Source organism: Littorina saxatilis, linkage group LG16, assembly GCF_037325665.1.
Source record: "Littorina saxatilis isolate snail1 linkage group LG16, US_GU_Lsax_2.0, whole genome shotgun sequence".
NCBI classification, from domain to species: domain Eukaryota; kingdom Metazoa; phylum Mollusca; class Gastropoda; order Littorinimorpha; family Littorinidae; genus Littorina; species Littorina saxatilis.
In genome coordinates, this window is record NC_090260.1 from 40,750,017 (window position 1) to 40,770,876 (window position 20,860).

The 20,860-nt window shown below is 42.3% G+C and overlaps 1 protein-coding gene and 1 long non-coding RNA gene across 3 annotated transcripts in view; both read right to left on the reverse strand.

Moving 5' to 3' along the window:
* The window catches only part of LOC138950000 (uncharacterized), a 276,950-nt gene that overhangs the window by 112,368 nt on the left and 143,722 nt on the right, over positions 1-20,860 (reverse strand). Inside the window, exon 4 of the mRNA XM_070321780.1 lies at positions 18,417-18,944. Coding sequence (XP_070177881.1) covers positions 18,417-18,944 — 528 coding nt within the window. The remainder of the gene's footprint in view (positions 1-18,416; positions 18,945-20,860) is intronic.
* On the reverse strand, positions 3,636-11,595 carry LOC138951063 (uncharacterized). Of its 2 annotated transcripts, none has more exons than XR_011450967.1 (7): positions 11,193-11,595; positions 10,425-10,606; positions 9,574-9,748; positions 8,752-8,866; positions 7,827-7,935; positions 6,779-6,890; positions 3,636-5,375 (listed from the first exon to the last, which is right to left on the reverse strand). It is a non-coding gene; the product is annotated as an uncharacterized lncRNA (long non-coding RNA). The 2 variants fall into 2 exon arrangements; XR_011450968.1 differs by having other exon boundaries at positions 11,296-11,594.

The following is a 20,860-nucleotide window of genomic DNA, read 5'->3' on the forward strand; positions in this document are numbered from 1 at the left end:
AAGAACTTCGTAAGGTGGCATAGATCTTTTGTCGGTCACTTATAACCCTTAATTCGAATCAAGAAAAACAACTTTCTCACCTTGTCCGAGTTACTTCGTTTTGCGAGAACAGCCGCATCCCAAAATAGCTTTTCATGCAAACACAAACACGCAGAGAGAGAGAGAGAGGGAGAGAGAGAGGGAGAGAGAGCGAGATTGAGAGGATGAGACAGATACACACAGATACAGAGAACGAGAGACAGATAGACTTACAGGGAGATACACTGAGCACAAAAAGTTAAGGATATTTATTCAAGAGTGTGGCTTTGATGTTATACCGCAGTATTTGGGTAAGAAATGTATGTGCATTTGAAGATCGGTTTCTCTTCTGCTCAAAAATGGTTTTATTGCACTTGATCATTATTTGGGAATGACGTCACATGTGCCAGAACACATCTACCCTCAATTCACTTTGAACCGCCAAAACGGTTTGCCAAAACTGACCAATATTTCACCTTTTTTACATTAGCGAAATTCTTTGAAGTCTTACCTCACTGGGCATATCGATAATGTCTAAATCCGCCACGCGGTCAGGGTGATCAAGCGTGTTAAAAAAAGCAACCACACCTTTGAAAAACAGCCAGAAAACGGAAGTTTTGTAGGTGTTTTTGATAGGTAGCCGCAGCTGATATGCAATACAAAATGAACAAGACGGAACACCTTCTTCAAATTTCAGAGAATGATGACACAAACCCCTCTCTATGAGCATACCAATCCTAAAAGCAAACGAACATTCCGAATGGACGTTGTAACGGCTTTTCGTTAACATTTTGTAAACGTCCGTAACTCCCTAGAGACAAATGTGACATGTAAGCAACTTGACAGGCTCAACAAGCGAGTGTTCCGCTAAATTGGTGCGAATATTCAGACACATTCTTTCACGGGTTCAAAAGATATAGCCGTTTGAAAAGTGGTAACACATACTGTCAATGTTGTGTTTTGCGCAACCTTTTCGATTTGACCTTTTGAATATTTGTGTTCACGTTCTCCGATAGAACGCACATGACTTTTGAAGACTGTCAACATAATCGCTCGAAAATTTACCAGAAAAAAAGGTAATTTGTTTTGAAAAAAGCTGGGTTGCTGAACAGAGAGGAAAAAGAAAGAATAACTATGCTAATTTATACGAATGCAAACATGACGTCGTATCATTCCAAGAAACATGACGTCAAAGACTAATTTGCTTTTGATGTCCTGTGAGTAGCAAGGACCAAGGTAAGAAAAGAAAAAAACGCTCGCGCTGGACCCGAGTACTCTTCAGACATTCACACACACACACACACACACACACACACACACACACACACACACACACACACACACACACACACACACACACACACACACACACACACACACACACTCTCTCCCTCAATCCCTCCCTCTCTCTCTTTCTTTCTTACACACACACACACACACACACACACACACACACACACACACACACACACGAGTACAGACTCATGCACGCACACACACACACACACACACACACACACACACAAACAGTAACACTAACACATGTGCACAAAATGAACACACACACACACACACACCGCGCGAGAGAAAAAGACTACAGGGAGGCATTGACGTCAAAGACTTTCGACCGTGACGTAATTACGTCACTATTCTTGGTTTACGGTACCATTCGGCGGCTTTGCTACGAGTATGCCACTGTATGCCATAGTTTTGGTTGGCCGAGACCTTGCACCGTTCTATCAGACTGCCTGGCTGGCTGTTGCACCGCGAATTCCTCCCACCGCCAAATCTTTTTTTTGTGGTTTATTTCGCATTTAGGTCCCAGGTAACATTATGAAGTTTTAATACGATCAATCGGACCTATTATCAAGTTAGTGTGTCAACTTTTGAACGAACTGCGACCTGGTGATGACCCCAAGATCAAGCAGCTGACCCCCGCAGGGTACAAGACAGCCTCCTTCCCCCGCCCGGCTGGGCGTGGTGGAGGCATCGCCGTCGTCTACAAGGACCACATGCATGCTGCAGCGTCCTTCTCGGACAGCCTCCCCTTCCCCCACACCACCTTCGAAGCTGTGGAGATGACGGTCGCCACCACCACCACCCTCACCTTCCTGTGTATATATCGCCCTCCCCCTAACACCAAGAACAAGCTGAAGGACTCTACTTTCTTCGACGAGTTCTCCCAAGCCCTCGACCACTACAACGTGACGTCCCATAGCGCCATCGTCCTCGGTGACTTTAACATCCACTGGGACTGCCCTGCCAACGCTGACACCAAGCGGGCCCGTGCGCTGTTGGACAGCTACAGTGTCACGTGGACCAGGTAGTTCCTTTTCCCTCCCACTCCCGTGGCCACATCCTGGATTGGATTGTCATTCGACCCTCGGACAATCTGGTCTCCAGCCTCGTCGCCAACGACCATCTTGTCTCCGACCACACCGCCATCAACTTCCTCGTCAACATCACCAAGCCAGCACAGAAGCGGAAGATGGTCACACGTCGCAAGCTACGAGACATTGAGACAGATGCTTTTGGAGACGAAGCTGCCCTGCTGCTTGCCCAGCGAGACCCGTCCACTGACCCCGCCCATTTCTTCAGCTTGACTCTGCGCCAGCTCCTCGACAAACACGCCCCGCCATCCCTATGCGCAGTCTCTGAGCGACAGCCGGCCCCCTGGTTCTCTGAGGACATCACAGCCGCCAAGATCGAGAGACGGCGAACGGAGCGTGCATGGCGACACTCTGGCCTGGAGGTTCATAAGCAGATTCTCAGGGATGCGGTGCATCGAGTCACGCAAGCCATCACTGCTGCCAAGATCGAGCACTCCCAAGTAAAAAAGTACCACACTATGTACTATAGTATACTATAGTAAAAGTACTACGGTATACTATAGTTTACTATAGTACAAGTACTATGGTACATTGAATTGTACTATGGTATATTATAGTTTACTATAGTACAAGTACTATGGTACATTGAATTGTACTATGGTGTACCATAGTTTACTATAGTACTAGTACTATAGTAAACTATAGTACAAAAGTACTATAGTACAATACATTAGTGTGTACTATAGTACATTGTGGTAAATGTACTATAGTATACTACAGTAAACTATAGTACAGTTAAATGTACTATAGTATTTTGAGCACTTTTTTGCCAAAATGTACTATAGTATACTATAGTATACTATAGTAAACTATAGTTTACTAGAGTACACGTACTCTAGTTTACTAGAGTAAAGTGTAGTACAGCGTGGTATTTCCGTAGTAGTACATTTGTACTATAGTACTTGTACTATAGTTTACTATAGTACAGCGTGGTACTTTTGGCGTGGTACATTTGTACTATAGTACTTTTACTATAGTTTACTATAGTACAGTGTGGTACTTTTGTTGCTGTAGATTTTGTACTATAGTACTTTTACTACAGTTTACTATAGTATACTGCAGTACTTTCTTGAAAAATTACCATAGCCTTAAAAATTGCACTGGATGTAAATGTGGCCCCAATTTTTGCTGAATCAATTGTTTTGTGTGAATTGAATGTGTGTGTGCACGATCAGGCCACTCGCTGCAGTCAATCTGTCACATTTGGTAGGAAAGTAAAGGTTCATCACATGTTTTAAATTTTATTTTCATTTTTTGGCAGAGCATTAATAGTCAAACTTATGTAAGAACATTTTAAAATATCCACTTACATGTAAAAGACACAATTAAATAATAATTTTAAATAAGGTGTCCATCTTGCACAGTGAGTAACCAAGCTGTTGATTTTTGGTAAATGTCCCAATGCAGAAACAGTTTTAATGCAATTTTTTATAACCCTGTTAACCAGAACAAGTAACAATATTATGCACAAAACAGATTTATTATAGCACTCTTCTTTGTGGGAATTCATCTTTAGCACAACACATATTTTATCAAAATTATCTCCCCTACAGCCAAGTTAAATTTCTATGATTAGCTTTGAAAGTGACCATGCATACATCAGTACATGAAAACTCTGAACAATCAAAGGAGACAATGATTGTCCCTATTATTGACCAGAACTCTACCCCAATCTGAACTTGAATAATGCAAACTATCAAGCTGACTTGATGTCATCTAACCCTGTATGTGTGTGACCTTACACAGATAAAGTTATTGAGTTACTTTCTTTCTTTATTTGGTGTTTAACGTCGTTTTCAACCATTCAAGGTTATATCGCGATGGGGAAAGGGGGGAGATGGAATAGAGCCACTTGTCAATTGTTTCTTGTTCACAAAAGCACTAATCAAAAATTTGCTTCAGGGGCTTGCAACGTAGTACCATATATGACCTTACTGGGAGAATGCAAGTTTCCAGTACAAAGGACTTAACATTTATTACATACTGCTTGACTAAAATCTTTACAAAAATTGACTATATTCTATACAAGAAACACTTAACAAGGGTAAAAGGAGAAACAGAATCCGTTAGTCGCCTCTTACGGCATGCTGGGGAGCATCGGGTAGATTCTTCCCCCTAACCCGCGGGGGGTTATTGAGTTACAACGATCTTGCTTCAAACACATTCAAAATTTCTCTGTTATTATTATTATTTTCTGTGAACTTAAAAGTTTATGAGGGTCAATTTTACATGGGTCACATCTACAGGTCATCCAACTTCAATAGCCTGTAAAGTATCAAAAATCTAGCTTTCAAAACATTTCAGAAAAATAAGAACACATGCTTTCGCAACACATCCTTGATATTTGTCAAAAATGTGGTTTTGAAAAAATGCCAAATGTGGTCATGTTTGAAATTGATCAAACCATAGCAGTATGTTAACTTTGTAAAGTCTATCCCGAAAACCATGCAAGAAAACAACAATGTTCAATTCTGTCTACCCATTGTAAGTCAGCCTAATTATGCTCCCCATCAGTGACATTCTCCTGACCTGGTGAGTCAAAACTCACTAAATGTCCAATGGAGAGTTTTCAGCATGCAACCAGAAAGTATATAGTGTGGTGTTATGTCCCTTTTTTTCAAAACAGGGTTATATATGTGGCAATAATCACATGAAATGTTCTCTGTCCTCCACATCTGTTTGATTTGTGATTGGTGTCCAGATTATTTGCTACAGGCATCTGATTAAGTTTATTGTAGCTGCTGTCCGGTTCCCTTTGCCAGTGATATCTGCTTTCCTGTTCTGTAACTTGTATTTATGTTCGCCGATGGCACCCGCTGAATAGTTTTGGTTGTTCTCCAATGGCATCTAGCTAGCTGCTTTGACGTCTGTAAGTGGTATCAAGGTCCTTCACCATGCAGTCATCTGCTGGAAGTGAACAGGAGGCTCTCTTGCTTATGACACCCACACCAGAGCATGGAATGAAACCTGCAATGACACAGCAGTATGACTATGAGAAAGCATGCAGACTGAAGCAAAGAGGGCCAAACTTTAAGAGAATGATAATGAAACCTAACTTAAAGTGCCGTGGCTTTTAGTGCATATATATCTAACTTTTAAAAGTTGTGTCCGTCTGTGTGTGTATTATGATGACTAAAGGCTCCGAAACAGCTGCACCGACTGAGACGGTGGTGGTGGTGGGGGTTTGAAACGTGCTGGTGCGTGTATGTTTGTCCTTGCGTGTGTGCAGGCATGAATGTCTTTGTCAGTATGTGTGTGTGTGTGTGTGTGTGTGTGTGTGTGTGTGTGAATTTATGAATACAATTGAAGGCACAGTAAGCCTCCCGTAAACCATCACAGATACGGTCAGGCTTTTACACACAGACTACAGTACAAACACCCTTTCATTTAAACACTCACCGATTGAGAACATCCTAGGTGCCCTCCATAAAGAGCGAACAATTTTCAAATAATTTATTTTTGCGTGGTTTATCTTACCCCTGAGCCATCGTGAACCAGTGTGATCCAGTTTCCCTTTTTTCACAATGTAGTCGTCAGTTAGTCATTTGAATGCGACTCCATGTGAGCTTATCTACAATAGCACGTTTTTATGCACGAAACAAACGGCTGTGGTTCACCAAAACTCTAGCAATGGTTTTTGACTGTTGAGAGGAACGGTGATATATGCATAAACCGCCGTCTGCTACGACCCTTGCGTGACCCTGCTTCCGGGCTTTTCTTTTTTCAAACTTTCACAACTTCGAATTGTACTGATCTTGTCTTGATGAAAAAAGAATTCTTTTATGATTAAAGAATGTTTGTGTGACAAGCTGTCAATTTATTATTTAGATTTTAAAAGTTAGGTCTAGCGCAAAAACGCATCACGGTCCAAAAACATTCTGATAATCATCGATCCACGGCTATCGCCAGTTTACATCGATAGAATGAGACCCGAAGGGAAGTAACTCATTTTTGACCTGAGTTCAATCGGCAAAATTAATTCTTTAAAAATTGCTCGCTCTTTACGTAGGGCACCTAGGATATTCCCGTTTGGTGAGCGTTCAAATGGAAGGGTGTTTGTACTGTGTGTAAAAGCCTGACAGTATCTGTGATGGTTTACGGGAGGCTTACTGTCCGGGCGTGATTTCCGGTATTGAATATTCATAACAGCCGTCCAGCACCAAAACGAGGCGCCATTGTTGTAGAGGACCAAGTCCACGAAAATAAATTCTTTGAAAATTTTTCACGCTCGACAGAAAGCAGCCAGGATGTTCCCGTTCGGTGAGCGTTCAAATGGAAGTATGCTTGTACTGTATGTAGACGCTCGGGGAGCTCTGTGATGGTTTACGGGAGGCTTACTGTGCCTTTAATGTATATACATCTATACACACCCAAGAAGATAAGGCGCTCAGCAGGTCTGCACTCATGTTGATCCATTATGTCGGAAACAGGCAGAATTGGATCCTCCACCCGACAGTCACTGAGCTACAGTGCTGCTCTCAGCTGTAAGCAAGAGAAAGCAGCTTGAGTGTTTCATCGCATATAATTCCAGTGTTTGCATACTCCATAGCGATTAGCTGAAACTATTTAGCTAAAACATTAAACTATTATCAGTGGAATACCAAAGGGGTGGCATATGTCATCCAAAATATAAGGCAATTTAAAGTGTGATTGACGGGACAGAAGCGTTTCAATGATACAAATAGAGAACACTACATAGCCTACTGTGTGTTACTGGGTTTACACAAGTAAAAGTGAATATTTTTTCTTCTTCTGTTTCTTCGTTCATGGGCTTAAGACTCCCACGTTCACTCATGTGGATTTTTACGTGTATGGCCGCCATTCAGGCAGCATACGCCAATTTCGGGGGAGGCATGCTGGGTATTTTCGTGTTTCTATAACCCACCGAACTCCCACATGGTTTACAGGATCTTTTCCGTGCGCACTTGGTCTTGTGCTTGCGTGTACAATGCGCCCGTCGTGAATATTTCAATATTTGAAAAGCAGTAAGTGTAAATCTGGTGCCACACAGCAAGCCATGAAGTATTCTGTTTTCAATTCCTACGTACCGGAGAGATAACCCATGTAGTAACTAAACCATACACGCACATATGGGCATATCATTGAGGTCATGGCAAGCTGGTCTGGCAGGGACCTTATATATTCCACTGCTCATGATTACAAAGTCACAGATGCAAAGTCATTCTCGTAACACGTTTGGGCTTGCCATTTTCTCGCGAGTGTTTTGAGAATGAAGTTTGTCTCGGAGATTTTGCATAAGCAATGGAAAATGACATCCCTGACAGACATGTTGTTTGAACCAACCTCATTTACATGATAGACACGCCTGTGAAGAGATGGTTCATTTATCACATCATGACACATGGGTGGTATCTCTCAGGTAGGCAAAACAATATATATCTAAATGCACCAATTTACCTCAAGCACTCAGCAGGTCTGCACATATGTTGATCCATTAGGTCAAAAAACCACCAGAACTCGATATGTTGTCCTAAAGTCACAGATACAGTGGAACCCCCCAAGGATCCTGAAAAAATAATTAAAAATGAAGAGCCAACACTTGTACAAATTATCTGTCTTTGTACATACAAGCACATACACAAATAAATCTGCTTGCACTATGCTGGCTTTAGGCATGTGTAATAACATTATTTTGGGGGAGCTTCTCGATTCAACCGGGAACTTTTGTTGTTGTCAAAAGCAATTTAAGCCTCAAACATTCTCCCACTCTAAGACTGAACTATGCATTCAGTATGTGTTGATATCTGACTTAAACTCACAAAAATAACAAAGGCTAGTTTGTAAAAAGACACTGATTTGAAAAGAAAATTTAAATTCAATTACATATTATTATGTATTATATAATCTGTTCTGGGGCTTTTTTCCAGGTCTTTTAAAAAAGGATGTTCACAAACAATAACAAACACATTTTCAATCCAATGAATGTTTGCAGCACTGTCAGCCGGACAGAAATGACAGTATGTTGACAAAGCCGTGATAAAAACATAACCTGCAGTCCTACCTTAGCGCAAAGAAGTATGAATGGTCTCTGTGTACTCTACAATCTCTGACTGTGGCCCTATGTAAAGGTCAAAAAGAACTGGCTGTGCTTGGCCATTAAGAAAAATTTCAGTTAATTCAGATTTGTACAAGGAGAGCATAAAAGCATATATTCACAGCATGTATGTCTTGTTATTGCTATAGGTCTATATATCTATGCCACAATGACACAGCAAATACGTACATTCATACAGACATATTCATTTACTCATATAATTTAAATTATATAGCACCACAGGAATATGTTAATATCAAAATCTAATATGAAATTTCCTACACACACCCATGAAGTTCAAGCCCTAAGCAGTTCTGCACACATGTTGATCCAGGAGGTCCAAACACACCCTGCACTTGTTGTCCAACAGTCACTGCTCCAGTGAAACCCTCCATTTAGGACCCTGAAAGATATAACAAGTTCCATAAAGTGATACAAAACTCTTTGTTGTTGTCCTTATCTGCTGAAGGAGCACCTCCTGTCGCTTCACAGCATCTGTAACACAAGAGAGGACTGAGTATCCAGCCAGAAATTTCATGACTGTATTTTTAGAATGATGATCAACAAAACTTTTTAGGGGCTTTTAAAATGATATGACAAATATAAAGTCAGATGCACTTCACCCATTGTTATACTTAAACATAGAACTAAGGCTTGCTCATACAGTGGAACTCCCCTTGTTAGACCTCAAAATATCTGAGAAAAATAGGCCTTAAAAAGGACCCCTGGGTGTCTTAAAAAGGCCGTTGATTGATGATTCACAAAGGTTATTCACAGAAAATATGAAAAAAGCAAGGTCCTAAAAGTGAGTGTGTCTTTAAGTGTGTGTGTCTGTCTGTGCATCACAATTAAGGGCTAAACAAAAACAAACACACACCCAAGAAAAGCAAAATTTGTTTGAAAATTTGATCAAACTCCAAGACAGTGAATCAAACAAGAAATGTCCATCACTGATTCAGACGCAGTTTATATTTGAATGTATGTGTGTGTGTTGCAAACATTACACAAAAGTGGATCATAAATACCAAATTCAGCTATGCTAGTACCGTATTGCAAATTACATTAAATTTGAAATGAAATTTTATAATTTGTTGTTAATAATTTACTTACTGGTTAAAGAGTACAACTTTTCACAATTTCAGCACAGAGAATGGAATCCTTGGTGTCTGCTTCCTTTTCTATCTGAATGACTCATTGGTACAGCCATCTGTCATCACCCTGCCGACTGTTTTTTTTACCTGGAGTCCAGAAGCTTCCCCACCAACTCAGGCAGTTTTGTTTTTCACTAAAAGTAAAAGTAAAAGAATAAAGGTCAAATAGATTTGCACAAAGGAATAAAAAGAGGTTTTCTAGTAATCCAAATAAAGCATGCAGAAATAAAAACACAAAAAGTAACATCAAACAGTTTTGCCTCTTGTGCCCCCAAGACACTGGAATAATTACAGGCCACCAGATAGGCCGTCCATCACTGAAAGTGAACAGAAAAACTTGATGTTTAAATATGTGTGTGTGTGTCAGTGTGTGTGTGTGTGTGTCAGTGTGTGTGTTATACAAGTGGTACGGGTAATTTAAAGGCATATGTACGCGCTCCCGTGTTTACAAAGGGTAGTTTGCCCATAATCGATGTCAAACGCACCATAAGACCATGTAATGACGATATGTCGCCATGCGCGGACCATATACATGCATTACAGCTTGTTCTAGCCTCTGAAAAAGTGAGGATGTCAACAAAGACGCGGAGTTATTTCCCTTGCGTCAACGTTCCCTCTGTTGGCAAATCTATAAATAGGACGATCTAGATCAAAATAAAAATTCAAATATCTCAACATTTAAGGGGTCCTAGACCACAATATCTTGCAGGGAACTTAATTTAGCATGTCTCCAGCTGTTGGTAAAGCAATTAGCGTGTATAGTCATCGAGTACATATGGCTTTAAGACAAGAGTTTAAAATGTCACTTACTTGTTGTCCCTGTCAGTGTAAACTTTCAGCACAAAGAAGAATGGAAACATTGGTGTTTTTGTCGGTTCCGTTCCGAATCCAATTGAATGATTTGGTACAGCCATGCCATCAAGTTGATCAACCAGCTCACTGTTCCTGTTACCAGTTCAACCTCTTTTCCACATTGCCGACAGATTTTTAATCTGAAAAAGCCATGTATACATGTTTTCAAAATGGGAATTTACAAGTAAACAGTTAACGAAATAGTCCGCTTCTGTCACGTACTCCCCACGAACACCACTATGTGGGGCAGCCAGATCCAGATAGAATCAACAAACAAGTAAAACTCAAAGTAAAAACATCAAACTCAAACTCAAAGAGAAAAAAACCAACCAGACGGCCCAATGGTCACTGTAATTGTATCAGATTCAGATTCTCACAATGATATAAACTTTGCAAATCTCAAAAATAGAATACGAATACGAATACGAATACTTTATTATCTCATACAGAGAAATTTCAGTGTGGTGCACATTAAAAGACAAAACAAATAATAAGACAACAGATAAAAATACCATACGAAGCATACTACACTCGCGCACGCATATGTACACTAACAGGAATAGTAACATGATTCCAAATAGGTTAAAAGTTTAACGCTAAAAACTATCATTATCACAGGACTAGATATGTCATTGAACAATATTTATCACAGGACTAGTCGGATACGGGTAGTGACAGTGATAGTGAAAAAGAGTTGTGGGAGCTGTAAAGAATAATTATACGTACTCCTCACTCGATAGTCGATGACTTGGCAGTTACAGTTGCAAATCACTCGATAACTCCTGAGCGAATCTGGATATGATTACGTGGAAAACTCTTGAAGGCTTACTTCTCAGTCCAGATCCATCTTCTGCTCTCTGAATTATGGTTACACTCTCTTGGTGGGTTCCTTTCGTGATGTTGTAGCCCGCTTTTTTCCAATCTCCCTGGTGCAAACTCTTTCTTGTGAGTTGAAGTTCGTTGGTTGAAAATCAGTTACTAGTGCTGTCCCTTGATTTACTTCGGAGTGGTCTCCTCTTCGATTTTAAAGGGACATAACTCTCGCATGCTAACCCTTTCTTCGTATCGAAAGTAGCCGGCTCAGTTTGTTTTTGTTTTTGTTTGGTCTTGTGTTTGATGACTTTGCTAGTCTAATATTTTATGTATATATATACTCAACCAAAACTTAAATGTTTTTACTAGCTATTCAATTTTATGAGTTACAGTTCCTTTTAGGTACTGCTCTGTTCATTTTAGCATGTGCCGGCATAGATATGCAACGCACACAAGTGTGTGTGTGTGTGTGTGTGTGTGTGTGTGTGATGGTGTGTGAGTTTACGCAGTATGTGTGTGTATGGGGGATGTGGGGGGGGGGGGATGTGGGGGTATATGTGTGTGTGTGTGTGTGTGTGTGTGTGTGTGTGTGTGTGTGTGTGTGTGTGTGTGTGTTTCGGTAAGCGAATGTCAGCGGTTTGTGTGTGTGCATGCGTGTGGGCGTGAGTGCGGCGTGTGCGTGCGTGCGTGTGTGTGTGTGTGTGTGTGGGTGTGCAGTCTTTTGCTTACGTTTACAATTATTCTCTGTATATGTTCCAAGGCAGGGCGGACTAGGCAAAGAGGAGAGAGGGGGGGGGGGGGTTGCCAGTGGTGGTCCAGGGGGATGTTCTCTCTGGCGGGGTCAAGGGGCAGAGCCCCTTGTGGGGGTCAGGGGGCCTGCAAGGACAGGTTGGAAGATGAGGCTAAACCTAAAACCTTTATCCTGACGTAATAAAGCTAATTATGATCTCTCTCTCTCTCTCTCTCTCTCTCTCTCTCTCTCTCTCTCTCTCTCTCTCTCTCTCTCTCCCTCTCTCTCTCTCTCTCTCTCTCTCTCTCTCACTCTCTCTCTCTGTTAAGCATTCGATGTGTACATATTCTATAACCTTTTTTTTTAAATCTCATATTGTGTGTGTGTGTGTGTGTGTGTGTGTGTGTGTGTGTGTGTGTGTGTGTGTGTGTGTGTGTGTGTGTGTGTGTGTGTGTGTGAATGTCCGTGTATATGATGTGATTAGAATAGGGGTGCCTCTCTGCATGGGTGAAAAAACACTTGTTTGTAATGCTTGTATGCCACAACGCTCTCTCTGTCTCTCTCTGTCTCTCTCTGTCTCTCTCTGTCTCTCTGTCTCTCTCTCTGTCTCTCTCTCTCTCTCTCTCTTTCTCTCTCTCTCTCAAATTATTTAAAATGAAACAATATTGTACACACAGCAAACTTCAGTCAACTTCAGGTCAAACCAAGAACTTTGCACTTGATCCTACATGAAGAATTATTTTGGCAAACGTTAAATTTAACATAAAAAAGGTATTGTTTCAAAATTTCACTGCAGACCATTTTACTAAGCGTTTCGGGCGGGCGGGAAATAGCTCAGTCGGTAGCGGCGCTGTCTTCAAAACCAGTTGTCGCAATCGGCGTGGGTTCGATCCCCACGTTCGGCGAGGGATTTATTTCCCAGAGTCAACATCGTGCACTCTCCTCGGTGGCCGCATGCACACGATAAAGAACCCAAGTTCACAGCGAAAGTGTCAGGGCTCGGAAACATGAATACACGCATGCAGGAAACAAAATGTGTGGGTATCGCCGTATACTGTATGGCAGCTCGCTTTCCCCATGGAGAAAGCAGCCCGAATTTCCATGAGGGCAACCTCACAGGACTATATAAAATCTTATCCTTATCGTATCCTTATCCTTTAACTTTTAAAGCAATTGTTAAATTCTCTTTTGAAAACTTTTTTGTGAGAAGCGTTCCAAGGTAACGTTAATGAAATATTAATTTCACATTTATGCTAACTGTTTACAAAAAACTAACTATACAGTTTATGTACATCTGACGTTACAAAAGTCCTTTCTCCTAAGTGAATATGTGCGTACCCACGTGTTTGTGTGTGTGCACGTGCGAGCGTGTGTCAGTGTGACTGTGTGTGTGTGTGTGTGGTGTGTGTGTGTGTGTGTGTGGTGTGTGTGTGTGTGTGTGTGAGCACAAAGTATTCCTACGTGTATTTTGCAAATGCACAGTTAACAAGTTTGAAAATATCTCATGTCATCTCCAACAAACGGCTTAATTCACACGCACGCACGCACAAAACATAATAAATCTTATATGTACGACTACCTTGTAAAAACACACACAACACGTTTACATGCACAACTGGTGATATCAAACACAATTTTAAAAACAATGTTTTTTAATCAACTTAATTTCAACAACAAAATTGTTATGCTTAGCTGATAAGTTATATTAATAAAACAATAAAAATAAAAACACAAAATGCATGTATACTATTACTACTATACTGTACCGCAGTACTATGTACTGTTGTACTATAGTACAAAGTACCATAGTACAAAGTACCACAGTGTACCATAGTACAAAGTACTTCGTACTATAGTACTACTGTAGTACAGGGTACATTCACAAAAAAGTACCATAGTACAAAGTACTAGGTACTATAGTACTACTGTAGTACAGGGTACATTCAATAAAAAGTACCATAGTACAAAGTACTATGTACTATAGTACTACTGTAGTACATGGTACATTCACTAAAAAGTACCATAGTACAAAGTACAAAGTACTCTACTGTACCACAAAGTACTATAGTACAGGGTACATTTACTACACAGTACTATAGTACAAAGTACCATGTACTACAATATGTACTAGAGTACATGGTACATTTACTATAGTTTACTATAGTACAGGGTACATTTACTATAGTTTACTATAGTATACTATAGTACATCGTGTGGTACTTTTTCAGCTGGGCTTCCACGACTGCATCGTCAACGCCTCATCATCCAGGGAGCTGTTCTCCATCATGTCCTCTCTCCTGGGCTCCTCCCCCGCTGCCCCCTTACCAACTGCTCACCCACCACAGGATATCCCGGAGTTATTCTCGGAGTTCTTTAAGGACAAGATTGACAAGCTTCGGAAAACACTCGATCAGCAGCCCCTCGTCCCGTCCCCACCCTCCCCTTCCTTCTCCGGCTCCCCCCTCACGTGCTTTCAGCCTGTCACTCAAAACCACGTCAAGCGACTCATCACCAAGACGGCCATCAAGACCTGCGAGCTAGATCCCCTGCCAGGCTTCCTCTTCACCAAGTGTCTGGACAAGCTCCTGCCGTCTATCACAGATATCATCAACATATCCCTGGCCACAGGCGTCGTTCCCGACTGCTTCAAGTCTGCCGTTGTCCGCCCACTCATCAAGAAGCCCGGTCTTGACGTCAACGAGTTGAAGAACTACCGTCCTGTGTCCAACCTGCCCTTCCTCTCCAAGCTTCTGGAGCGTATCATCCTGGAGCAGTTGAGCGCCCACCTGTCTCGGAACTCGCTGATGCCAGTGTACCAGTCAGCGTACCGCCCTCACCACAGCACCGAGACGGCGCTCCTGCGAATCACCACGGACCTCCTGAACGCAATAGACAGCGGTCTCGTCTCTGCCCTTGTGCTGTTGGACCTTTCCGCGGCCTTCGACACGATCGACCACCAGCTACTCGTCGATCGCCTCAGTTCCACGTTCGGCATTCACGACACCGCCCTCTCTTGGTTTAGGAGCTACCTCCAGAACCGCTCTCAGACTGTCACCACTGATTCGTTCTCTTCTCAGCCTGTCCCTGTCCGCTTCGGCGTCCCACAAGGATCTGTCCTCGGCCCTGTCCTTTTCACCCTGTACACCCAACCCCTCTCCCTGGTCATCGAACGCCACGGCCTGAACTACAACTCCTTTGCCGATGACACGCAGCTCCAGAACAGCGCCAAGCCGGAGGACGTTGACGATCTCCTTGGATCCATCTCCAGTTGTTTCACTGACATCAAGAACTGGATGACTGAGAACAAGCTGAAGCTGAACAGTGAGAAGACGGAGGCCCTTCTCGTTGGAACACGACAGAAGATTGCTTCCCTCACTGTGACCGACCTCCAGCTGGATGACGCGACTGTTCCATTCTCCCCTGCTGTCAAGAGCCTTGGCGTCTTTCTCGACTCCACTCTCTCCATGCAGACACACATCTCCTTCATCATCAAGACCTGCTTTTTCCACCTACGACGCATCGCCTCCATCCGTCGCTACCTCACCCACGACGCCTGTGTCAAGCTGGTTGTCTCCCTCATCTTCAGTCGTCTGGACTACTGCAACTCCCTTCTGGCTGGCCTCCCCGCCTCATCCATTCATGGCCTACAACGAGTCCAGAACGCCGCTGCCAGGCTGACGTTGAGGAAGACGAAGCGAGACCACATCACCCCCCTACTTCGCTCCTTGCACTGGCTCCCTGTCAACACCCGAATCTCCTACAAACTGTCCACTCTGGTCTATAAGTGTTTCAACGACTCTGCTCCCGAATACCTTCAATCCTCCCTGGACCTGTACACCCATCCCTCCGACCGTCCCCTTCGTTCTGCTGCTGACCCTCTCCACCTCCACATCCCTCGCTCAAAACTCGCATCTGCTGGTCAGCGTGCATTTCCCTCCGCGGGCCCCTCCGTCTGGAACTCCCTGCCGCTTGAGCTTCGCCAGAGCCCCTCTCTTGACGCGTTCAAGAGTAGGTTGAAGACTCAGTTCTTCCCGTAGCTGGCTGCGACTTTCATGCTCGACGTGATGTGCTGTGCCCCAAAAGACATTCTTGTGCTGTGCTCTGTGAGAGGTGTTTTCTTTGTGCTTAATATTATTTTGTTTGACCTAGCTATTGATGTGTACATTGTTGTTAAACAGTTGTTTGTTTACCAGGGTTTGCTAGTGTGTGATAGGGTTCGTGTCCGTCTGAAGATGTTAGTTTCTTTGTTAGTCCTGTGTTGACAACTCTTCGACAAGCGCTTAGAACTGTACCCACGGAATACGCGCTATATAAGCTTCATATTGATTGATTGATTGATAGTTTCCCAGCAATAAGCTGTTAAGTCGAGACAAACACACACATACACACACAGACAGACACACGCACACACACACACACACACACACACACACGCACACACACACACACAGACAATTAAAGTCTGCTGAGCCCTAGTACGGGGACAATTAAAGTCTGCTGAGCCCTAGTACTAGCGTACTCGGGGATAACTCTAAGCTTCGTCCCCCAAAAATGCCAACACATGGGGTCAGGGCACGGTCAATTTAGTGGGGTTGGCAAAATGCGGTTACACACATTATGTGAAGCTGATTAAGGAGACTGTTCATCACGAATGAAAGGGGGAAGGTAGAAAAGGTGCACACGTTATCGCCTTCCACAGTGCTCAATTTGTGGTGAAAACGACGAATAAAATTATTTGAAAATATTGTTTTCTGCATTCTAAATCGTGCACCATTACAGTCTTCCCAGTCTAGTACGTGATATTTCAAAGTCCCATGAGAGCAAAACGATGATACAAAATTTAAAATAACTCGAGGTGGGGAAATATTGTTTTGCGATCGATGTAACAGGTACACTCCTAATTTCCGAGTACTGACGGAGATGTCCGGCAATTGTCGATTTGTCAGGTGACCTTGTCGGCATTCTTCGATTCCTGATGATCAATTTTTACAAGCTCAGAGGTAAATAAATGAAGAATGCCAGAAAACTTTGTCTTCTTCCGAGCGAGCGTTTTGGGCCGACGCTGCTTCCAAAACTGGTAAACAAGTCTACATGCATGACGCAAAACATTGGCGTCATCGGTGTAATGACGCATTGCTGTGCGAGTGACATCGTCTTATTCGTAGATTCTGGTCACGGAAAAAGTGAAAGTAGATCTTGCAGGATTTCACTATGTGTTTCCGCATTAGTGACATTTCAGGGTAATGTTCGTGGCTTTTTCGGCAGTGGTGAACATTCTTTCTCGCACCACCTTATTATTACGCAAATATATGACTCACCTGAGCAAAAACACTACTATAGAAGCATAAATCTCGGCAAAGACTTCTCACAGAACAGCTCTTTTGTCTTGATTGGAGTTCATAGTGACAGACATGCATACCCCAAACATGTTTTTATTTTCGTCATCCTTGATTTGTTTTAAACAATGCTTTGCCTGTTTTTGAACAAAACCATATTGTTGATTTTATCGTATATTTGTCCTTATCATTTCATGAAAACTTTTATCAAAATAGTCATTGTCCCAAGTTTTTTAAAAAAAAAAACATGTCTAAGGTACAGGTGAGAGAAATTCAAGTTTTACGCCCTCACGGCAAAGCCATTACAGGGATCCGACACCGATCAATGCACAGCGTAGTGACGATTGCGAACAAGTTCCGCAACTCTTATCTTCCGGGCCTTACCTCCCCCTGTTTTCATGATCCCCTAAAACAAAGAGTTTGCTTGCCCTCGTGTCCTTCGTCTTTACACCCCTGGTATAGGGGTGTGTATAGGTTTTTACACCCCCGGTATAGGGGTGTGTATAGGTTTCGGTCGATGTGTTTGTTTGTGTGTTTGTGTTCGCATATAGATCTCAAGAATGAACGGACCGATCGTCACCAAACTTGGTGAACAGGTTCTATACATTCCTGAGACGGTCCTTACAAAAATTGGGACCAGTCAAACACACGGTTAGGGAGTTATTGGTGGATTAAGATTCTACAAGGACTTATAGAGAAACATATTCATTGTCAAAGGGAAATAACCTTCTCAGTTGGTGGCAGTGAGAATGTGAATGTACCATTTCTTTTTAGGAATCGAGCATGACCCGGCATCTGTGAACTGGAAATATGACGAAGTTCGACCAAACTGAAGTCAGAGCGGGAGATCATCAAACCTGGAAGTGTGCACAGTGTCAAAGCTCTTGCTGTAAAAACATCCAACCAACACATGTTGACGGACAAGCGGCGGGCCGGGCCATACGTACGGACACAGGTCATGTTTAAGATTCACTGATTACTCGTGTGACTCAAACACCGTAGTGTAAAGACGTTATCGTTAGATCCTCAATATTAATTATGTTTGCAGCCTACAACGCCATTCATACTCACCAGTTTGCCTCATCGGCTAATATGTGCACTGCCCCTGTTGGGTTGTCCCTGGCGTGATCACACAGCTGTTGCACCCAGGCCTGGTACTTCACCTCGCCTTCCTGTGTCCATGTCTCATTCTGGCTGTCCCAGAAGTCCTGCGTGTTGACGAGCTGCACGCTGTTGGGTCCCTGTGCCGCGGTCTTCTCCAGCTGATGGGCCACAAGGAAGGCAGAAGCTGCGCCGTCTGTAGGACGTGTCTGCACGACAAAGACCTTTTTACACCTCTCCTTCAGCCACAGGACACCCTTAATTAATAGCAGAAAAGTCTTAGCTGAGCCAGGTGGACCGTAAAGTATGATGACGTCATCCTTGTTCTGGTCAGGCAAGTCTTCCACCAGTTCCAACTGACGAGGGAAGAGCGCGATGCGAGACAAGTCACGGCCATGCTCCTCCCCTACTGCCTGCACCACGTCGTGTAGAGTCCACAGCTGTAGTCGTGGTTCAGTGGACAGGTACATCTGCACCGTGGTCAGGGGTGTGACAAACCTGCAAAGGGCAGGATTCGTAAAGTGGATTGTCATTCCTGTATCTTATGGGTCTTCTGCTACAAACGTTTTGGAAGAGTAAAACAAGTCGCGTAAGGTGAAATTACTACATTTAGTCAAGTTGTGGAACTCACAGAATGAAACTGAACGCACTGCATTTTTTTTCACAATGACCGTAGTCCGCCGCTTATGCAAAATGGACTGAAACTGACGAGCCTGTTTAGCGCGGTAGTGGTTTCGCTGTGCTGCATAGCACGCTTTTCTGTACCTCTCTTCGTTTTATTTTTCTGAGCGTGTTTTTAATCCAAACATATCATATCTATATGTTTTTGGAATCAGGAACCGACAAGGAATAAGATGAAAGTGTTTTTAAATCGATTTTGGAAATGTAATTTTGATCATATTTTTTATATTTTTAATTTTCAGAGATTGTCTTTAATCCAAATATAACATATGTGTATGTTTTTGGAATTAGAAAATGATGTAAAATAAGATGAACGTAAATTCGGATCGTTTTATATAAAAAAAATGTAATTACAATTTTCAGATTGTTAATGACCAAAGTCATTAATTAATGTTTAAGCCACCAAGCTGAAATACAATACCGAAGTTCGGCCTTTGTCGAAGATTGCTTTACAACAATTTCAATCAATTTGATTAAAAAATGAGGGTGTGACAATGCCGCCTCAACTTTTACAAAAAGCCGGAAAAGAAAAGACATTTATCGAAAAAAAGAAAAAAAACTTCTGGGGATATCATGCCCAGCAACTCTCATGTAAAAGTTCATTAAGATCGGTCCAGTAGTTTACTCTGAATCGCTCTACACACACACACACACACACACACACACACACACACACACACACACACACACACACACACACACACACACACACACACACACACAGACACACGTACATACACCACGACCCTCGTCTCGATTCCCCCCTCTATGTTAAAACATTTAGTCAAAACTTGACTAAATGTAAAAACACAAAAAACAACACTTGCACAAACAAATGAACAAATAATAATCGAACAAACGCCTGATATGTAGACCTTTCTGGACTGGTGACTGTTTTCTCTCAATAAACAAGACCAGTTAAGACAGACCATATACGAGTAACCATATAAGAGTGACCCGTTAACAGTGACCAGTTATCAGTGACCATTTAACGGTTAACATTGTACAGTGACCAGTTAACACTGACCATTTAACAGTGACTGATTAATAGTGACCAGTTAACAGTAACCCTTTAACAGTGACCAGTTAAATGACCAGTTAACAGCAACCAGTGAACAACGATCAGTTAACAGTAACTAGTTAACAGTGACCAGTTAACAGCGACCAGTTAACAGTGACCAGTTAACAGTAACCAGCTTACAGTAACCCGTTAACAGTGACCAGTGAATTCCGCAAAACATTGGCACTGTGCACAGGAAGCAGCCAGGCTGTTGATTGTTGAAGCTGCTTCAAACTGTTGATTGTTGAAGCTGCTTCAAACTGTTGATTGTTGAAGCTGCTTCAAACTGTTGATTGTTGAAGCTGCTTCAAACTGTTGATTGTTGAAGCTGCTTCAAACTGAAGGATGCACTTAAAGAAAGTACACATAAGTCGCCATATTAAAACGTTTTCTGACAATTTGGATCTTAAAAAGTTCAAGGGACATTCCATGTACTGTAATTTAGAAACACCTGCAATTATTTGCTCAAAACAGCTCCAAAACTATGACAAATAAATACAGAGTTCAGACACTGATTTACCAAAAAATAGATTGCGCTAATATTTTGCCTGTGATATTTTCAGAGTGCGTTGAAATAAGGGTGAAACAAATGAGAGAAATCAATCGGACAGACTTTATGATACAGAATTTTAAATATGATGACATATAACACGAATCATATAACCGAGGGTTG